This window comes from Meles meles, chromosome 6, assembly GCF_922984935.1.
Source record: "Meles meles chromosome 6, mMelMel3.1 paternal haplotype, whole genome shotgun sequence".
In the NCBI taxonomy this organism is placed as follows: Eukaryota; Metazoa; Chordata; class Mammalia; order Carnivora; family Mustelidae; genus Meles; species Meles meles.
In genome coordinates this window covers 141,375,372-141,393,239 of record NC_060071.1, presented here as the reverse complement: position 1 = coordinate 141,393,239, position 17,868 = coordinate 141,375,372, and the positions used below count along the sequence as shown (strand labels likewise).

The window sequence follows — 17,868 nt, the reverse complement described above, 5'->3', positions numbered from 1 at the left end:
CATAATAAAAACTGTCAGCAAATTAGGAATACTTACATCATATTTAATGGTGAGAGACTGAACGCCTTCCCCCTAAGATCAGAAACAAGGAAGGTCCTCTCTCACCACTCCTACAAGGGAGGAACCTGGCAGATATTACTTTAACCAAGTAATCAAGATTATCACCCCCAGTGATAATTGTGTTACTAGCATGTACTCCCCGAAATGATGGGATGAGAAAAGCATTTCACCTTTATGGTATTCTTCCCAAAAGACCATAGAACTTGGGAAACTCTATGGAATACCTGACCAGCACTCTTAACAGCTATTACGATCCTGAAAAGCAGGGAAAGAATAGGAAAGCATCACAGCCAAGAGGAGACTAAGGAGATATGGCAACTACATGCAATGTGGTATCCTGGAGGAAAAGAACATTAATGAAAAAAACTGGTAAAATCCAAATAGTCTATAGTTTAGCTAATAATGATGTACCAATGTTAATTTCTTAGTTGTGACAAAAGTATTGAGGTTATGTAAGATATTAACTTTAGAGTAAACTGGTGAAAGGCATATGGGGACTCTGAACTATTTTTATGACTTTTCTGGAAACCTAAAATAATTCCCTCCAAAATGATCTTTTTAAAAAAAGCAAAAGATCAGGGGTGCCTGGGTGGTTCAGTCAGCTAAGCATCTGCCTTCAGACTGTCTGCTCAGTGGAGAGTCTGCTTCTCCCTCTCCTTCTGGGCTCTTTCTCTCCTTTTGTCTCTCTCTCAAATAAATAAAATTTAAAAATCAAGTTAAATTGTTTAAAAAAGCAAAAAATCAGAAAAAGATACACTGTGTACACACTAGCCAAAAGAATGCTGGAGTGAGTATATGAATATCAGATAATGAGTACTTCAAAACAAAGACTATTTCTAGGGATAAAGACAAATATTACATAACTATAAAGGAGTTAAATCACCAAGAAAACATAGCATCCTAACGGCATATGTATGTAAATACAGAAATCAAAATACCCGAAATACTACTAGAACGGATAGATTTGAAAGGAGTAGGCAAATCCACATTTATAGAGACTTTAAACTGGAGTTTACTCCAGTCTTCGTCATCAGTAGAATAAGTAAATAGAAAATAAAAGAAATTGGAAAAAAAAAAAAAAAAAAAAGAAAATAAAAGAAATATAGAACTCTTGAAAAATACCATCAGCCCACGTGATCTAATTCATATTTGTAGTACCTTATACCCAACAACAGAATGCACACGCTTTTCAAGTACACATGGAATATTCACCAAGGTCAACCACGTTCTGGACCATAAAACAGACCTCAGAAAAGTTAAAAGAATTTAGGTCAAGCAGAGTAAAGTATGTCCTGTGACTATTACAGAATTCAACTAGAAGCCAGTAACATAAAGATATCTGGGAAAACCCCCAAATAACTGGAAAATTCTGTGAGGCACACATGTATACCAACCATACGTATAAACCATCCCCCTCCCTCCCCACCATTATCAGAGCTGCAGGGAGAGACGTCCTCTCCCGCACAAGCCCAGGCTGTACTTTTGTGAATCCTTTCCCTCTTCAAAACTACCTACTTCTCTAGCAAATATTTTCCAATTTCATTACCAGAAAATTTCTAAGCAAATACAGCTTATAAACTTATTACCAAGAGAATTTATATGACAATTCTAAGCCAGTCAGACTTCTCAGTCTGATATTTCATGCATGAACATGTAAATATTTTTACACTAACCATGTAACTCTCATTCTGCCCAAAACAGACTCAAAAGAAATCTACAATGTGCAGAACTCTTTAAAGAAAAAATACTTTCTGATATCTTCTAGTTCAACAAAATGAACAGTATTTTTTCTTTAATCATAATATTATTGCATGCAATCCTTAATGAAACGCAGGCACTTTCTGAATTATGACTATTTGCCTTGCAAATGACACTTTTTATTTAAAAAAACTGTGGAACTCTTCACCTCTCCAAGGACTTACAGGGATAACCATTAGCACCACCTAGTGGATGAAATAATAAACTGGGATTCAACATCTCTTTATGTTAGAATTGAGGATACCCTCTGAAGCAAGATGTTACCTTAAATTCTATCAGGCCCAACCCACAGTATTCTATGGAGGGAACAGGGGGGAAACAGTGCCTGAAGAACTTAAGTGGCTTGAATGTGATCGCAGACACAAACGCCATGTCCGCTCACTCGCAAACTAGCCCTTTCTATTACATGCTATAGCCATGTGCAAAAAAAGTAACCTCAAACCTTACCTTCACCATATGCAAAATTTGCCTGGAAATGGATCAGAGACCTAAAATTAAGAGCTAACACCTTAAAACTGCTAAAAGAAAACAAAGGGAAAAAAATCCTCCTGATCTAGAAGTTGACAAAAATCTCTTAAATATAACACAAAAAGTACTAATTATAAAGGGAAAAAAATCAATAAATTAGACCTCATCAAAATTAGACCATAACAAAGCAAATACCCTTTGCTCTCTGAAAAATACTTTTATAAAAATTAAAAAGCCACAGACAGGGAAAAAATATCTGCAAAACACATATCCAACCAAAGGGCAAAAGCTTTGAACAGATACGTCCCTAAACAAGGTCTATGGCTGGCTTATAAACACATGTAAAGATGCTCAACGACCATTGGTCATTTGGGAAATCCGAATTACAAATACATTGAAACACCATTACACTAGACCACCAGAAACACCATTCAATGGCTTAAAACTAAAAAGACTGATCATACCAAATGTCAACAAGTATTATGGAGCAAGCTTTCATACACTGCCTGGAAATCTTAAGTTCACTTTGGAAACAGTTTAGCAGTTTCTTAAAAATATAGATATACATTTACTATGGGACTAACCGCTGCACTCCTAGCTGTATACCAGAGAAGGAAGAAAGCATGTGTCCACCAAAGATCTGTACATGAATATTTATAGCCACTTAAGTCTGTAGTACCAAAACTGGAAATTACCCAAATGTCCATTAACAGATGAATGGATAAGCAAAATATATTATATCCTTAAAATGTAATAATTATGAACACCAAACAGAAATAAACTATTGACACATACAACATTATACATGAACTTCACAATAATTAAGTTGAATAAAAGATGCCACAAAATAGCAGATATTCTAATTCATTTCTATAAAATTCTAGAAATTGCAAACTAATCTATAGTGACAGAAAGTAGATCAGTGGTTGACTATGTGGGAGATCAGAGGAAAGGGAGAGAGTATTAAAAAGGGACACAAAGTTACTTTTTTAAAAGATTTTATTTATTTATTTGACAAGAGATCATAAGTAGGCAGAGCAGCAGGCAGAGGGAGAGAGAGAAGCAGGCTCCCCGTTGAGCAAAGAGCCTGATACAGGACTCAATTCCAGGACCCTCAGGATCCTGACCTGAGCCGAAGGCAGATGCTTAACCCACTGAGCCACCCTGATGCCCCTATAAAGTTACTTTTGAGGGTTATGGATATGCTCATTCTCTTAGTTGTGATGACAGCTTTATGGGTGTGTGTGTGGAGAAACATATATACATATATATAATATATACATATATATGTCAAAATTTTTCAAATCATACAATTAAATGCAGTTCAGTGAATATCAATTATACCTCAAGAAAACTATAAAAAATGAAAAACCATATATATTTACCACATAACCCAGCATTCTATTTTTAGGCATTCATCCAAGAGATATGAAAACGTGTATCTACATTCTAACAGGAAAAACCAATCTATAGTGACAAAAAGCAGATCACTGGTTGCCTAGGGTCACTGTGGAAGATTAATTGCAAAGAGGCACCATCTGGAGAGAAAACTTTACAACTACAGGAAGTTTCCAGATGGGAATTTTCCCATACATTCTATACATATACCTATAAAATACATTCTGAATTACAAACAGGTGATTAAAAAGACCAAGAAACCCTGAAACTAATAATAAATTATATGTTAATTAATTGAATTTAAATTTAAAAATAAATAAATAAAAATAAAATTTTAAAAGACCAATAACAACTATCCTTTCCTAAACATAACCCTGCACCAAGCACTGTGCCTTCCACATACATCTCCTCCAATCTGACTTTTCTGTAGTCTAGGTATTATTATTTCCACTGTAGAAAAGGAGGCTTGAACTCAAAGAAGCTAAGCAACTTACCCAAGGTCTCTCACTCATTAAATGAGTGAGCCCCAGCCTCTAAGAATAAACCTGGGTTTGTCTTAATATAAAGTATTTCTGACACCATGTCCTGTCGTCTCAACATCCAACACACTTGTGAACCAGAGATGAACTCTATTCTACTGAACTCTAAGAAAAATGCTTTACTTCCTTCAACAGGTACTCCCTTGAACAAAAGTACCTGCTGGTACAATGTCATTCGTTCCCCAGGTGATGCCTGACATATAAAAGTACTCAATAAATATTCTGTAACTTTTAGCTTAAACTCAGAAGATTTATTCTAAAGTAACTATTAGTGGCATTACAAATCTTTTCCATTATTAATATCTCTGACTATATTTAACAAGATAATAACTGCCCAAATCTCTCATAATTGTGTCATTAGTAAGCTCAGAACTTTCCAATGACAAGATATGGGTCACTTTTACATTGATGAAAATAGTTTACTCTTTGTTAAGCTTTCCATACAGATCCCATGAGAGCATTCTGCTTTCTACTGATGTCACAGAGAGAGCCTTCTGAGGCTTCAGTAAATAAAAAAAAGAAGCAGATGCCATTGTTACGCTCATAACAAAAAGCAAGGAAAGGGGGGTGGAAATAATCACCAAACCCCTTATCATCAGTGACCTAGTACTTTTCCAAAACAGGGAATTCAAGGTTTGCCAAGGACTTAAGTAACTTGGCCTGAGCAATAATGTAAGATATACAACCGGAATCCATTATATACTGCTCTTTATATGTGAAGCACTAGGCCCTCTATCTTAAAACATGAAAATGGAGGTTCTTCCTAGTTCCCTGTAGAAAGGCAAGTCATTCAAGCATCGCCTTCACCGAGTAAGGTAATTTGGGCAATTTTTTTTTAAATGGGACCTCTCTTTGGGAACATTCTTATAGGAAAAGAAAAATGTTCAATGGTATAAGTAAATCCAGCGCTGGAAAAGAGAAACCTCTTCAGGCTATTAGTAGGCAGTTCCTAATAAATATGCTAGGAAATTTATATACTAGAAGGTTTGTCCTTTTGTCTCCTCAAAAATAAGGGCTGGACCACTCATACACTGCAGACAGAAGTTTAAATTGGCACAATTTGGAAAAGTGTTTAGCCCTATCTTTTAAGTCAGACATATGCATATACTAATGACCAATAATTCTACTTTATGAATTTAACTAAAAGAAATGCACATACATATTCATCAAAAGACTTGTACATGAATGTTCCTAGCAGCATTATTCATAACAGCAAAAAACTGGAAACAAGCCAAATGTCCATCAACAGTAGAAAGAATAAATTGTGACTTATCATGGAATACTATACAGCAAAAAAATGAACGATCTATTTCTCCATGCAACAATACAGACAGTCTCTTTTTGAAAAGGTTCAATAAAAGCTAAGCACAAAACAGTGCATTCCATGGTTCCTACTCTACAAAGTTCAAAATCAAGAAAAACTAATTTTTGATGTTAAAAGTCAGAATGGTAGTTACCCTTTGCAGGGAGCAGGAGGAACTGGACAGGGGTACAAGGGAAGTACTAGGGTAATACAGTAGATTGTGTTCTATTTCTTAATTTTTGTGCTGATTACATGGGTGTGTTTACTCATGAAAATTCATCAAGCCATATATTTAGGATTTGTGCACATTTCTGCAGATGTTCAAAAAACTTGTTCTAAAAAAATAAAAAATATGTCTCTTTGGGGCACCTAAGTGGCTCAGTCAGTTAAGCATCTGGTATTTTATTTCAGCTTAGGTCAGGATCTGAGGGTCCTGGAGACTAAGCCCCACACTGGGCATGAAGCCTGCTTAAGATTCTCTCCCTCCCCCTCTGCTCCTCCATCTTCCAGCCACAAAAGAAGGAAGGAAGGAAGGAAGGAAGGGGAAAGGGAAGGAAAGGAAGGGAGGGAAGGGGAAGAGAGGGGAGGGGAAGGGACTCTTCACCTGAGATTCCTGATTCATTAATTTTTTTTTTTAGGTATACAAAAGTAAAGGAATAACAGACCAGACCGTGGTTCAAACTCAATGCAGAAACAAGAGAGAAATATCATGGGTAACCAAGGACGAAGAAAGGTCATCACAGCGCATGCTCTGAAAAAGGATAATATCTCTCTCGACACGGTATTAAAAGACTCTTCCAACTAAACAACGCTCTCCACTTCCTTGCCAAAGGCAGACTGAAAGCTCATAGCTAACAGGCTACTTTCTAGAATGTTCACAGGCTTCTGCTCTAGCGGATTTATAACGAAGAGTCGGCTGCATTTGTTCTCAGACCAGTTTATCCCAATTTCACTGGCTACTGCAATTACATATTTAATTAAATACTGCAGAAACATATAATGCAAAAATAGAGTTGTTTCTATGAAAAGTAAATTGGAGGTTTAGAAACACCCAGTCAAGACAACTTACCAAAGAAAATTGCTATTGAAATAGGAAGAACAAGACGACTTGCAAATGAGTAGAAAATCACAAAATTCTAAGACCATGTTTTCCAAAAGCTTCCTAAGCCATCTTCAAATTCTCACTCAGCTTTAAAGAAACATAAACTTGACATTATAAGTGCAGTACGGGGGTAATCAATACAAAAAAGCAGATCCCAAACTGTAAGAAAAGGCAGTGGACCTACAACAAAAAAGAGTTTTTTATACACTAAAATAAAATGTTGAATGTAGGCATCATTTTTATGATTCCCCATGCTGACCAATTTTTTAGGATTAACTAACCAACTATCCATTCCACTTGAGAGGGATTTAAAAGGCTCTTCTGGGGGGCACCTGGGTGGTTCAGTCATTGAGCATCTGCCTTTGGCTCAGGTCATGATCTCAGGATCCTGGGACCAAGTCCTGTGCTGGGCTCTGCCCTCAGTGAGGAGTCTGCTTGGGATTCTCTGCCTCTCCCTCTCATTCTGCCCCTCACCCAGCTCATGCGCGCTCATGTGCTCCCTCTCTTGTGAGCTCTCTGTCTCTCTAAAATAAATAAATAACTCTTTAAAAAAAAAATCCATAGTGTAAAGTGACAATAAAAGTAATCGACATAAAAGTGAGGTTAACACTAACCAATCCACAAAACACATACATAACGTTAAGAGCAAATATTACTTAAGATAAGGTCATTTGGTAAGAAAATATAAATCTGTAAAATAGGCTGACCTTATCATTCAAGCTTAAAAATGCTTAATTATTATTTGTGAAGTATCTGGTTTCTGATAGATACTAGTAGAAAAGGAAGTTAATAGGTATCTTTCATAAACTTCAGGTGACATACTTTATTTCCCACTTGCTTTACTAAATTCTTGGGAGGCAAAATTAATATTGTTATCTTCTTTTAAAAGTTTGAAATGAAAAAAAAAACAAAATAAAAAAATAAAAGTTTGAAATACAGCTTGAGAACCTAAGTAACAAAGAAGTAGGGACGGGGGAAACGGACAGAAGGAAATTAACATTAATTGGGTTAATTCTTAATTAATTCTGGGTTAGGGCTCCAACCATAATACAACCTTGGGAAACAGGTACTGCTATTTCCATTTTACAGATGAAAAGAGAGAGCTTAACCACCATAAATAAGGTGTTCCTGGTCACATGACCTAAATCTGTCTGATTCTATAGCCTATATTTAAAAAAAAAAAATCAGAAGTATCTTAATTCATCTGACATTTTGGTCATCTTAAAAGTGTACATAATACACTTTATGAAGAGGTATATACTTACACCACAGCACAAAACAAGGAAGACAAAAACAGCAACAACATAAGGGATGCTTGCCCTTCAGGAGCTTACAATTAAAGAAAATGTGCCTGTGCACGCACGGTTAAGAAATACATTGTAGGGGCGCCTGGGTGGTTCAGTGGGTTAAAGCCTCTGCCTTCGGCTCAGGTCATGATCCCAGGGTCCTGGGATCGAGCCCCGCATCGGGCTCTCTGCTCCGCAGGGAGCCTGCTTCCTCCTCTCTCTCTCTGCCTGCCTCTCTGCCTAGTTGTGATTTCTCTCTGTCAAATAAATAAAATATTAAAAAAAAAAAAAAAAGAAATACTTGTAGTGATTAATCACTCCTGAGGGAGGCCATCCATAAGTGATATGGGAGTGGTTCCATGTGGCTTCGGAAAGGCTTTATGAAAGATACAAGATCATGGCTGGATCCTGGTGATGGAGAATGTTGAACAGGTGTAATGAAATGTCCTCCAAGACAGGGAAAAGCAGAGGTAAGGGAAAAGCAGAGGTAACAGGATGAATATGAGTAATAGTGAAGAGGACAGCAGGATGGCTTCAAAAAGTAAAGGACTAAGTAAGTGGAAACAAGCCAAGTAAGTGTCCATCAACTGATGAATGAATAAGCAAAATGGGATATACCCACACCACGTAATACTATTCAACAATAAAAAGAAAGGACTGACACCTGCTACAACATGGGTGAGCCTTGAAAACATTATGCTAAATGAAAAAAGTCACAAAAGACCACATATTGTATAATGTCATTTACATGAAATGTCCAGAAATTAAGCAAATCCATAGAGACAGGAAGTAGACTAATGATTCGCAAAGGCTGGAAGGGGTGGAAAGAAGTGAGGAGTGACTGCTTATAGGTACAGGGCTTCTTTGGGGGGTGATGAAAATGTTCTCAAATTGATTGTGGCGACGGTTGCACAACTCTGTGAACACACGAAAATCCACTGAACTGCACGTTTTAAATGGGTGAAGTGTACGGCAAATGAACTACATCTCAATCGAGCCATTAAAAAAAAAAAATGTTGAGGGCCTGAGGGAACATCACACTGCCCAGCTAAGATGGAGTCCCATACGCTAAGTCTGAGGGTCTGGAATTTATGTGGTAGGCAATTAGAGATATGTAAGTAAAGACTTAACCTAATGAAAGCCCAGTATGCAAACTTAGGGCTCTTCTCTAACAAAATTATTCACATTTTTTCAGTACATTCCTAAAATATATGCCCAAATCACAAAGATGACAGAGAACAGGAAAAAGATGATGTGATGGGATTTTGACGAAGCCACAAGCTGTAACTATTAGGAAAGCTGTTTTGCTTCAGCACTAAATGCCACAGATGGGTGTATCAGCATCGTATTTAGGCAAAACCACAAATTCATCTGTGTCTTGTCTTCAAATACCGTAATGTTCTAAGCTTAATTATGGAAACTGCACTAACAATTGATCTGCCATATTTTAGAGTGACATAATGAACTGGGTAATTTGTTTTTCATTGGATGACAGTACTCTACAGATAATGTTTTAGATACTAGATTCAATTTAAATGCTATCAGAACCTCCACTGAGATAAAGCATGTGTGTTGCAAACAAACACATTTGTCTGAATTCTAATTTAACCTAACATTCCAAAAGAGTTTTACTATACAAAATAAGAAAACTAAAGGGACAAATCTGACATTCAAAGATGGGGGGGAATCTGGATATTAAATAATCAATACAAAGGAAAGGGCAAAGCACTCAAAAATCAATCTGAAAATCAAAATTAAAAAAAAAAAAAGCAGGGGGCATCTGGGTGGCTCAGTGGGTTGACGTTAAGACTCTTGGTTTTGGCTGAGGTCATGATCTCAGGGTCCTGGGACCTAACTCCACAGGCTCTGTGCTCCATGCTCAGTCCCTCTCTCTCCCCCTCTGTCCCTCCTCCTCTCTTTCTCCCCCCGGCCCCGACCCTGTGCTCTCGCTCTCTCTCTCTCAAATAAATAAAATCATTTAAAAAAAAAAAAAAAAGGGCAGGGGAACAGGTCTCAGTATGAGGTTCTATAGCATAGCATTGGAAATACAATGAAAAAAAAAGAACAGAATACATTTAAAATAAAAGGCTCCATATAAAACAGCGGAAGAGTCTGCAACAGAGGCCAAGTTTGGAATCCATCTATAAGGCATTCCCACACCTTCCCCGAATCCCAGGGAAGAAAGAACCTTTCAGACAGTGTGCATATGTTATCCCTGCAGAATCTGGCCTAAAGGTGAAATCCCCCTTTCCCCCAGGAGGTGGTGAGATGGTAGGAATACAAAGAACTCTGCCAGAGAACCCATACACAACCAAACTAGTGTTCGCCTTCTGAGTCACCTGGCAAACCTCCTTCAGGGTAGACGAGCCACAAGAAACTAAAGGAGATACCAGATCTCTTTGAAAATTCCCGTCTAAGAATGAGAGTACCCATCTGTCTCTGAAGGACTTAGTAAATTCTAGAAGTGGATGAAAATTGTGTTGTGTGTCTGAGAAATACAGACGACTTAGATGACCCGGTTCACTAACAAACAATAAAAGCAAAATAGAAAACAAGTAAGCTCTCCTAAAAAAGAAGTCCTGTCACTGATATCTAGAATAAGGTATCTGCTGTCACAAGTAAGTAGAGCAGGACTCTTCATTACCTAATTGTAAGCCAGAGTTTATGCGAAAGAGAATTCAGTAGGAGTATCCAGTAGGAACTTATTACAAATCATTAACTGCTGTATGTTAAAAGAAACTTATCCAAACTCTCATCAATTGTCTACCTACTCCAAACAAAAGAACTCAGGGAAAAGGCAGAAGTTTACAACCATTGTTCACCGTACTGGACGTGTTAATTACTAAGGAATAAAGTACTTCAAATATTATGAAAGAGGTTAAACATTGAATTATTCCTTATGTAAACATCAAAAACCTATTACTATTAATTCATACATAAATAAAAGTTTTTTTTTTTAAACAAATAGGGAGAAATAATGATAGCATGCTACCCAAGATCACCAAAGGAGGGTAAATAACACCAACATAAGATCTAATACCCAGAAACATGTTCAAGTGATAGAATTATTAGAATGGTCTATATTATAAGCATGCTACAATTCTGACTAAACTAAGAACAGAAACCCAAGAAGCCATGAATAGGCTAAAAAATAATTAAGAGAATGGAAGTCATGGGGAGGGGTTTGTTGTTTTTTTTTTACAAGATCCTCCACTGAAGAACATGGAACCAGAAGCATGACCTATAAATTAGAAAGGAGAACAAGAAACTTGCCAGGGCCTGAAAATGGCAAAGCTGACCTAAGCTAAGGAAATGAGGAAGATAAATATCTCAGTAGGTAAATAACACCAGTTCTCAAAATCTGTTCTAAAAAACAAAAGTGAAAACTAATTGGCCAGAAGGAAAAGCATGTGGCTGTAAGTTAAAGAAAAATTTTAAAACAAATATACACAAAGTACCTTGGGAAAATTTCTGCTTCTGCAGTATTTTCACAGATAAGCTCATCAATGTTCACTGCATTAGCTTTAAGAAGTTAAATCTAAAGTTTTTTTTAGTTGACAGAAATTTTATAAATACTTGCAATAACCACCTGCATTAAGCAATTCTGCAGAGCTGTGAGATTAAACGACAGTAGGCTCAATTATATTTAAAATCTTTCAGACAAAATTACAAAGCTTACATAGCAAAATTAATAAAAACAGAATATCCTGAACAACAAATTGAGCTACTTGATTTGTGTGGGCATTTTTTTCTATATAGTAAATAGCATATCAATTCATATTCTATGATTAACTTAAGTCTCATCTAAACTTGCTGATCTAAGGGAGAACCACCAAAGCTGGAAAATAAAAAAAGAATCAGATCCGATTCAAATCCTTTGCTGTTCTCTTCCTCCTCCCCCAAGAAATATTCTTTAAGTTGGTGGTCTTACTTGATTTCAGCTCTCAAACATGTAAGTCCATACCAAAATCTTAACTTATAATTAAGTGCTATGCATGCCAAAGCACTCCGTTCAAGCCGTTCAGTGAATCTGAACATAAGCGTAACGACATTTCACAACGCGTTCATCCAAGCTGCCACAGGGAAAGAGCAACAAATTCACAGAAAGACTTGGAGCAATACCTGAGCAGATAAACAGCCCTTTCAATATCACTGAGGTCTTCATCAACTGTCAATCTTTCTATTTCTTCTGGTGTCTGTCAAGTGTAAAATACAAATTATGCATACAAACGTGGATTAGTCTTGCCACCCCACCCCACCCCCAACTGACCCTCCGGGAACCCCATATGAGTGGAGACTAATGAAAAAGTTTCACAATTAAGCAGTATCATTGAAAACTAATCAAGAGGACTCCAGGTGCAGACCTCAACGACAGAGGACTCCGTCTGGAATTGCTGGGTTGGGCTGGTAAAGTCTGAGGGTTTGGAAGGGTTTTGTTTTTTGCTTTTCTTTTTTCTTTCTTTCTTTCTTTTTTAAACTGTTCTAGCTTGAGAATTACATTGTGGCTTCAAAATATTGCCGAACTCGGTTTTATATGCATATATGAGATACATACGTACTTTTAAATCTCTAATACCCCAAGGCTGTTTCTCCAGCATTTTCCACCCCAGGAAATGCTAGAAGGGGGGATGGAGGCAAACTGCAGCCGAGAGAGAATGAAAAAGACGAAATGTGGAGTGGGGGAAGGGAAGGGAATAAACTCTGGGGCTGGAAGAAAATCAAAGATTCGCGATATTGCGGCAGGTGGGAGTGAGAAGAGCTCAACCGAGCTTTGGAGAGGACGGCGGGGGGAGGGGGTGGTCCGCAAACTAGGTTTGCAGGCAGTGAGGGTTGGAGGCTGGGACGAAGATGACTCTGCGGGGTGGGGGAGCGAACTGAAGGTTGACTCCCTCAAGGCGGGGAGTGGGGATCAGGGTCCCAGCTGGAGTCCTGGAGGGGCTGGTTAGAAAGGACGTGTGGTGACTCAGGATGGGGGTGAAGGGTCGAGAGGGCTTTGAAAACCCGTAGTGGGACGACCGTAGCCTGGGTCCTGGGTGGGAGGTGAAGGGAGGCCTGGCGGACTAGGGGCAGAGGCGCCCGAGCTTGCTCGGATGGAGGAAGGGGAAAGCTGGACCCGCCGTGTCTCCGGGAGGGGGGTGGGGGCGGAGCTGTGTAGACTGAGGAGTGGTACGGGGTCCGGTGGGGGGGGGGGCACTCAGGAGGGGACAAGGCGACGGCGGCCTCGAAGGGCAGCTCCCGCAGGGCGGAAGGAAGAGGGGCCACGGCCGTCCAGGAGGGCGGCACCGGGGACGACGCTGGACCGGCCGTTCCTGGGGGCGGGTTGGGGAAGGGGCCCGTGCGGGGCTGGGCCGGGTGACTAGGGAGCCCAGGGCGTCCGAGGGGCCAGTCCCTCGGGGATGGGGGTCCGAGCTGGGAGAACCGAAGCTGCGTCGAAGCAGGGGCGGGCTTAGGGTGACACGGCGACCGCGGGAGGACTGAGGGTCCAGCCCGACTCCGAGAGGGTCCCGGGCCGCCTCGGGAAGGAGAAGGGGACGCGACGGGGTCGGGGCCCGGGCCAGGCGCCCTGCGGGCAGTTGCTCCTCCCCGGGGCGCACCTTGAGGCTCCGGCGGACCGGCCTCTCGATGATGGTGAGCTCCTGCAGGTCCTCCATGTAGCCGAACAGGCTGTTCTGACTGAAATCCATCGCGGCAGCGGCGGGCGGCGGGCGGCGGGCGGCGGCGGATGCATGGACCGCCGGGCCCCCTCGCCGCCCGGGCCGGAGCGGCCCCGGGATGCCGGACGCTCGCAGCCCCGCGGCCGCCCACCAGCAGGACTTTCTCCCGCTCTCGGCCGCGGGAGCCGCGCGGGAGGGTAGCTGGCGGCGGGAGAAGGAGCGCGGCCGCCGGTGGGGGGCGGGGCGGACAAGGCAAGGGGGCGGGGCGAGGCGCGCGGGCGGCCTGCGGGGGCGGGGCCAGAGGCGGGGGAGGTGCCACAAGCCCGCCTCAGCCCCGCCCTCTCGGCACCCAGCGCACGCGAGCCAGACGCAACTGCCGCGCCGCGCCGTGGCTGCCCCCTCCGCCCCTCGGCGCCCTAGTCTCCCCTTGCCCCTCCCCCGGCCGAACGCGCCCCGCCCTATGGCGCGTGCGCAGAACCTTCCACCTCCAGCAGCTTCTGGAGGCGGGCTGGGGGCGCGGGCTGGGGGCGCGGGCTGGGGGCGGGGGCTGGGGGCGGGGGCTGGGGGCGGGGGCCGGGAGCGGAGGGCTGAACCAATGGCTGGGGAAGCGAAGGAGAGGGAGGTGCGCTGCTGTTGTGTTTAACCTACGGTAATAACCTGACGATAATTCGTAATTGCCCACACCAGCAGGCGAGCTGTGAACGAGGGGACTACCCTAGTTCAGCCTTAGCCCCGGGGGAGGGATATGTACCCCCAATCAGCGATTACTGCGTGATGTGTGCTCGGGTAATAGGGGAAAGAGTGTATGGGTATACAGTCCTGGAGGGGCTAGCACTTGGGTCAGGCTGCAGCCAGAAAAGGACTCCCGGAGGGAAAACACTTCAACTGAATCTTAAACAATCGAACTTTCCTAGAGAAATAAAAGTAAGCCCACTTCGAATTGCAGTCTGGGCTTGTTTTGATTTGATTGTGGGACGTACTGCCGGGAGTGCGAGGAAGCAAGTGCTTGGCGAGGTGGATGGAAGGAAGAGGAGGTCCCTTTTAGAGAAAGGCCCGCTCTGGGCAGCCACACTGAGTCGCTTGCATCCGATTCTGTTAAGAATAGGAAGCGATACGAAGGGGATTGAGGCGATTTTTTTGGACCTCAGGAACAAAAGTTATGTTGAACATACTCTTCAGCTCCTAGAAGAGCTCTTTTTAATTGTATTTTACTTTCCACTCGTTCCCTCCCCACCGTCCCGTTCCTCTACCTGCCGTGTGCACCCTCTCTTGTATGGTTCCGTCCCATGTGTATATCCTCCAGAGACTGCTAGTTTCTGTATTGTTTTTAAAACACATGAAAGGCATTGTGCGAAGAACTCGTTCTGTTTCTTGCTTTTCCGTCAACATAACGTCTTAGAGATTTATCCAGGCTGCGATCTCTATAGTCTAGGTATTCATTAGTCCTGACGGTTAATAGCATTCAGTTTGTGCATCTAACGCATTTTACTTATCAGTTCCTTAAAAAATGGAGAGTTAGGTTGGCAGCAGTTCCTTGTAACCACAGACAACACCGGAATGATATTAGACGTGTCCCTGATGGACCATAAGAAAGAAATGCAATTGCCTGGTCATGGAGTCTGCAATGCTTGTTTTCACTCTGCCAAGCTGCCCTCTAGAGTGGCCTTCTCAGTTCGCCCTCCCACCAGTGGTACATGAAGACTGAAAGATTCCTATTTTCCCACTTCATATGCTAACATTTAGTATTATCTGATGTCCTAATCTAAATCAATCTGATATCACCAAAGTAGTATCACATTGTAATTTCATTTAATTTTATTGTTAATAAAGTGATGTTACCCATTTTTCTGTATACTGAAGAACCATTGAGATTTTTTCCCGTCTGTGAATTAACTACATCCTCTGCCTAATTTTTGGCTAAATTTCCTATTATTTTTCTGAATGAATTAAAGGAGTTTCCTATATATTCTAAATTCTAATCTCACGTCAGTCTTGGACAATGCAAGTATTTCTCCCAATCTTTCACATGTCCTGATAGCTTAGCCTTTGTTATCCTACAGTATAGGGGAAATCCTTATTTTGATGTAAACAAATGCATTTAATTTTAGCCTTGTGGAGTGGGGTTTTTTGGGTCTCATTGAAGAATCTTTTCCTACTCAAAATATTGTCCTACATCTTCTCCTACTTAATAACTTCATACCTTTATCTATCACAGTTAGGTCTTTTTATTATTATTATTCATTTATTTGACAGAGATCACAAGCAGACAGAGAGGCAGGCAGAGAGAGAGTGGGGGAAAGCAGGCTCCCTGCCGAGGAGAGAGCCCAATGCCGGGCTCGATCCCAGGACCATGGGATCATGACCAGAGCTGAAGGTAGAGGCTTTAACCCACTGAGCCACCCAGGTGCCCTTCACAGTTAGGTCTTAATTCATCTGTAGTTAACCTAGCATATGGTATAACCAGGAATACAATATTCTTTTCTCTGCATAGTGAGCCAATTTGCCCAGCAGTACCCACCAAACAAACCATCTTTTCTCTGCTGATGTGTAATGGCATCTCAGTCCTACACCAGGTCTTAACAGACACACATTCCTGTTTCAGGGCTCTAACTACTGCTCTGTTGATCTAGATCTGTTCCTTATACCAGTGCCACACTGATTTTCTTGCTACGTCTTTGTTATATGTTATATGTTTTTGTTACATGTTACATGTCCTAATATCTGGTAGCGTGAGTCCTTCCCTACTCCCCTCTCTTTTTATTCAGTATTGCCTCTGAAGTTCAAAACAAAAATGGTCAGTGGTTACCCCATCGCTAAAATCCAGGTATTCCAATCCCTGCTCCATATTAAGGGAAAAGGGGGAGCTTGGAGAGATCAGGATGGAGAAGAGGCAGAGACGAGGGGGAGGTGGTTTTCCTTAGCAATACCTTGCAGCATCCCTTGCCTGTCAATTTCTGAAATTGTCCTCTTTTCCCCTTGGTTTGTAACTGCTAGATCATATTTGTAAACTTTATCCTATTTCAGCTAAGAAGTATTATCTCATGTTCAGCTTTTGTAACACCATCATTTGAGACTTGATGACATTCCTAAATGACAAACTGGTTAAATACACAGATATAGCTTTGATGTTGGCTGCTACAGGGCAGGAGACTGATGATGTCAGTTTGGTGACTAGACTCTGTAACTGTTGTGCTTACTATCCTGTGCTAGAAATAGCCTACCCCAGTCTGGCTGCCAGGAAACCTTGGTTTCAGTCCCAGCTCTGCCAGTGACATGCGATGGAAGGAGTCTTGCAGCCCTGTTTTTCTTATCTGAATTGTTTCCTTATGACTTGTCTCAATGTGTCCGAGAAGCAAACCCATGAAGTACAGATGAGATGCACCGCTATTCCAGTACTATATGTAGTGAAAGTGAGGCTCAGAGAGGTTACATGCCTTTAGACATGAGCACACAGCTAAGAGAAGCTGGATTTATTCATTTCATGGATTCATTCAACAAAAGCATGGTGGTTAAATGCATGGACTTCCGAGTCCAACTGCCTGGATTGGCTCTGGCCAACCCCCTAGAATCCTGGCTCTGCTACTTCCTGCTGTGGGCAAGGTTCTTAACCACTCTGTCCCTCACTTCACTCATCTCTGAGATCAGAATAACAGTAGTACTCAGGACAGCCTCTTACATGACTTAAATGAGATAATATGTATACAACGCTTAGAGGAATTCCCAGCATATAGCAAGCATTATTACCATCAGTGTTCCCCTGTCCCTGGGCTCAGAAAAGATTTAATACACTTTGTGCTAAATCTGTTGATTCTTGTGCTTGAGTCTGTTGAATCTATGATTCTAGAATAATATTCTGCCGGAAAAGTCCAGGTCCTTATCCCCCGAATCTGTGACTATGTTACCTTACTTGGCAAAAGAGGCTTTGAAGATGTGCCTCATTTAAGGATCTTGAGATGGGGAGATTACCTTAGATTATCCAGGTAAACCCAATATAATCATAAGGGTCCTCATGAGCAAAAGAGGGAGGCAGAAAAGTCAGCACCACACCTTGAGAATACTTGACCGGCCATTGCAAGCTTTGAAAACAGAGGCAGTCCACAAGAAGACAACCTTCAGAAGCTGGAAAAGGAATACAAGAAACAAATAAACTCTCGTAGGGCCGTTCAATGGGAATATAGCCCCGCTGACACCTTGATCTAGCTGAAACCCAGATCTAGCTTTTAGAACAGTCTAATAAAATAAATTTGTGTGCTTTTAAGCCACTACATGGGTTGGAATTTGCTAGAACAGCAAAAATAAA

At 41.4% G+C, this 17,868-nt stretch overlaps 1 protein-coding gene across 2 annotated transcripts in view; it reads right to left on the bottom strand.

Annotated features, from left to right (window-relative positions):
* Positions 1–13,745, bottom strand: part of PPP4R4 (protein phosphatase 4 regulatory subunit 4) — a 125,848-nt gene extending 112,103 nt beyond the window's left edge. The window contains exons 1-2 of one of the 2 annotated variants that reach the window (XM_046007020.1): positions 13,509–13,745; positions 12,037–12,110 (exon numbers count right to left, since the gene is read on the bottom strand). In XM_046007020.1, the coding sequence (XP_045862976.1) occupies positions 12,037–12,110; positions 13,509–13,598 (164 nt within the window). In that variant the 5' untranslated portion in view covers positions 13,599–13,745. The remainder of the gene's footprint in view (positions 1–12,036; positions 12,111–13,508) is intronic. The other variant, XM_046007018.1, reaches the window with a different exon arrangement.
* Between the last annotated feature and the right edge of the window lie 4,123 nt (positions 13,746–17,868).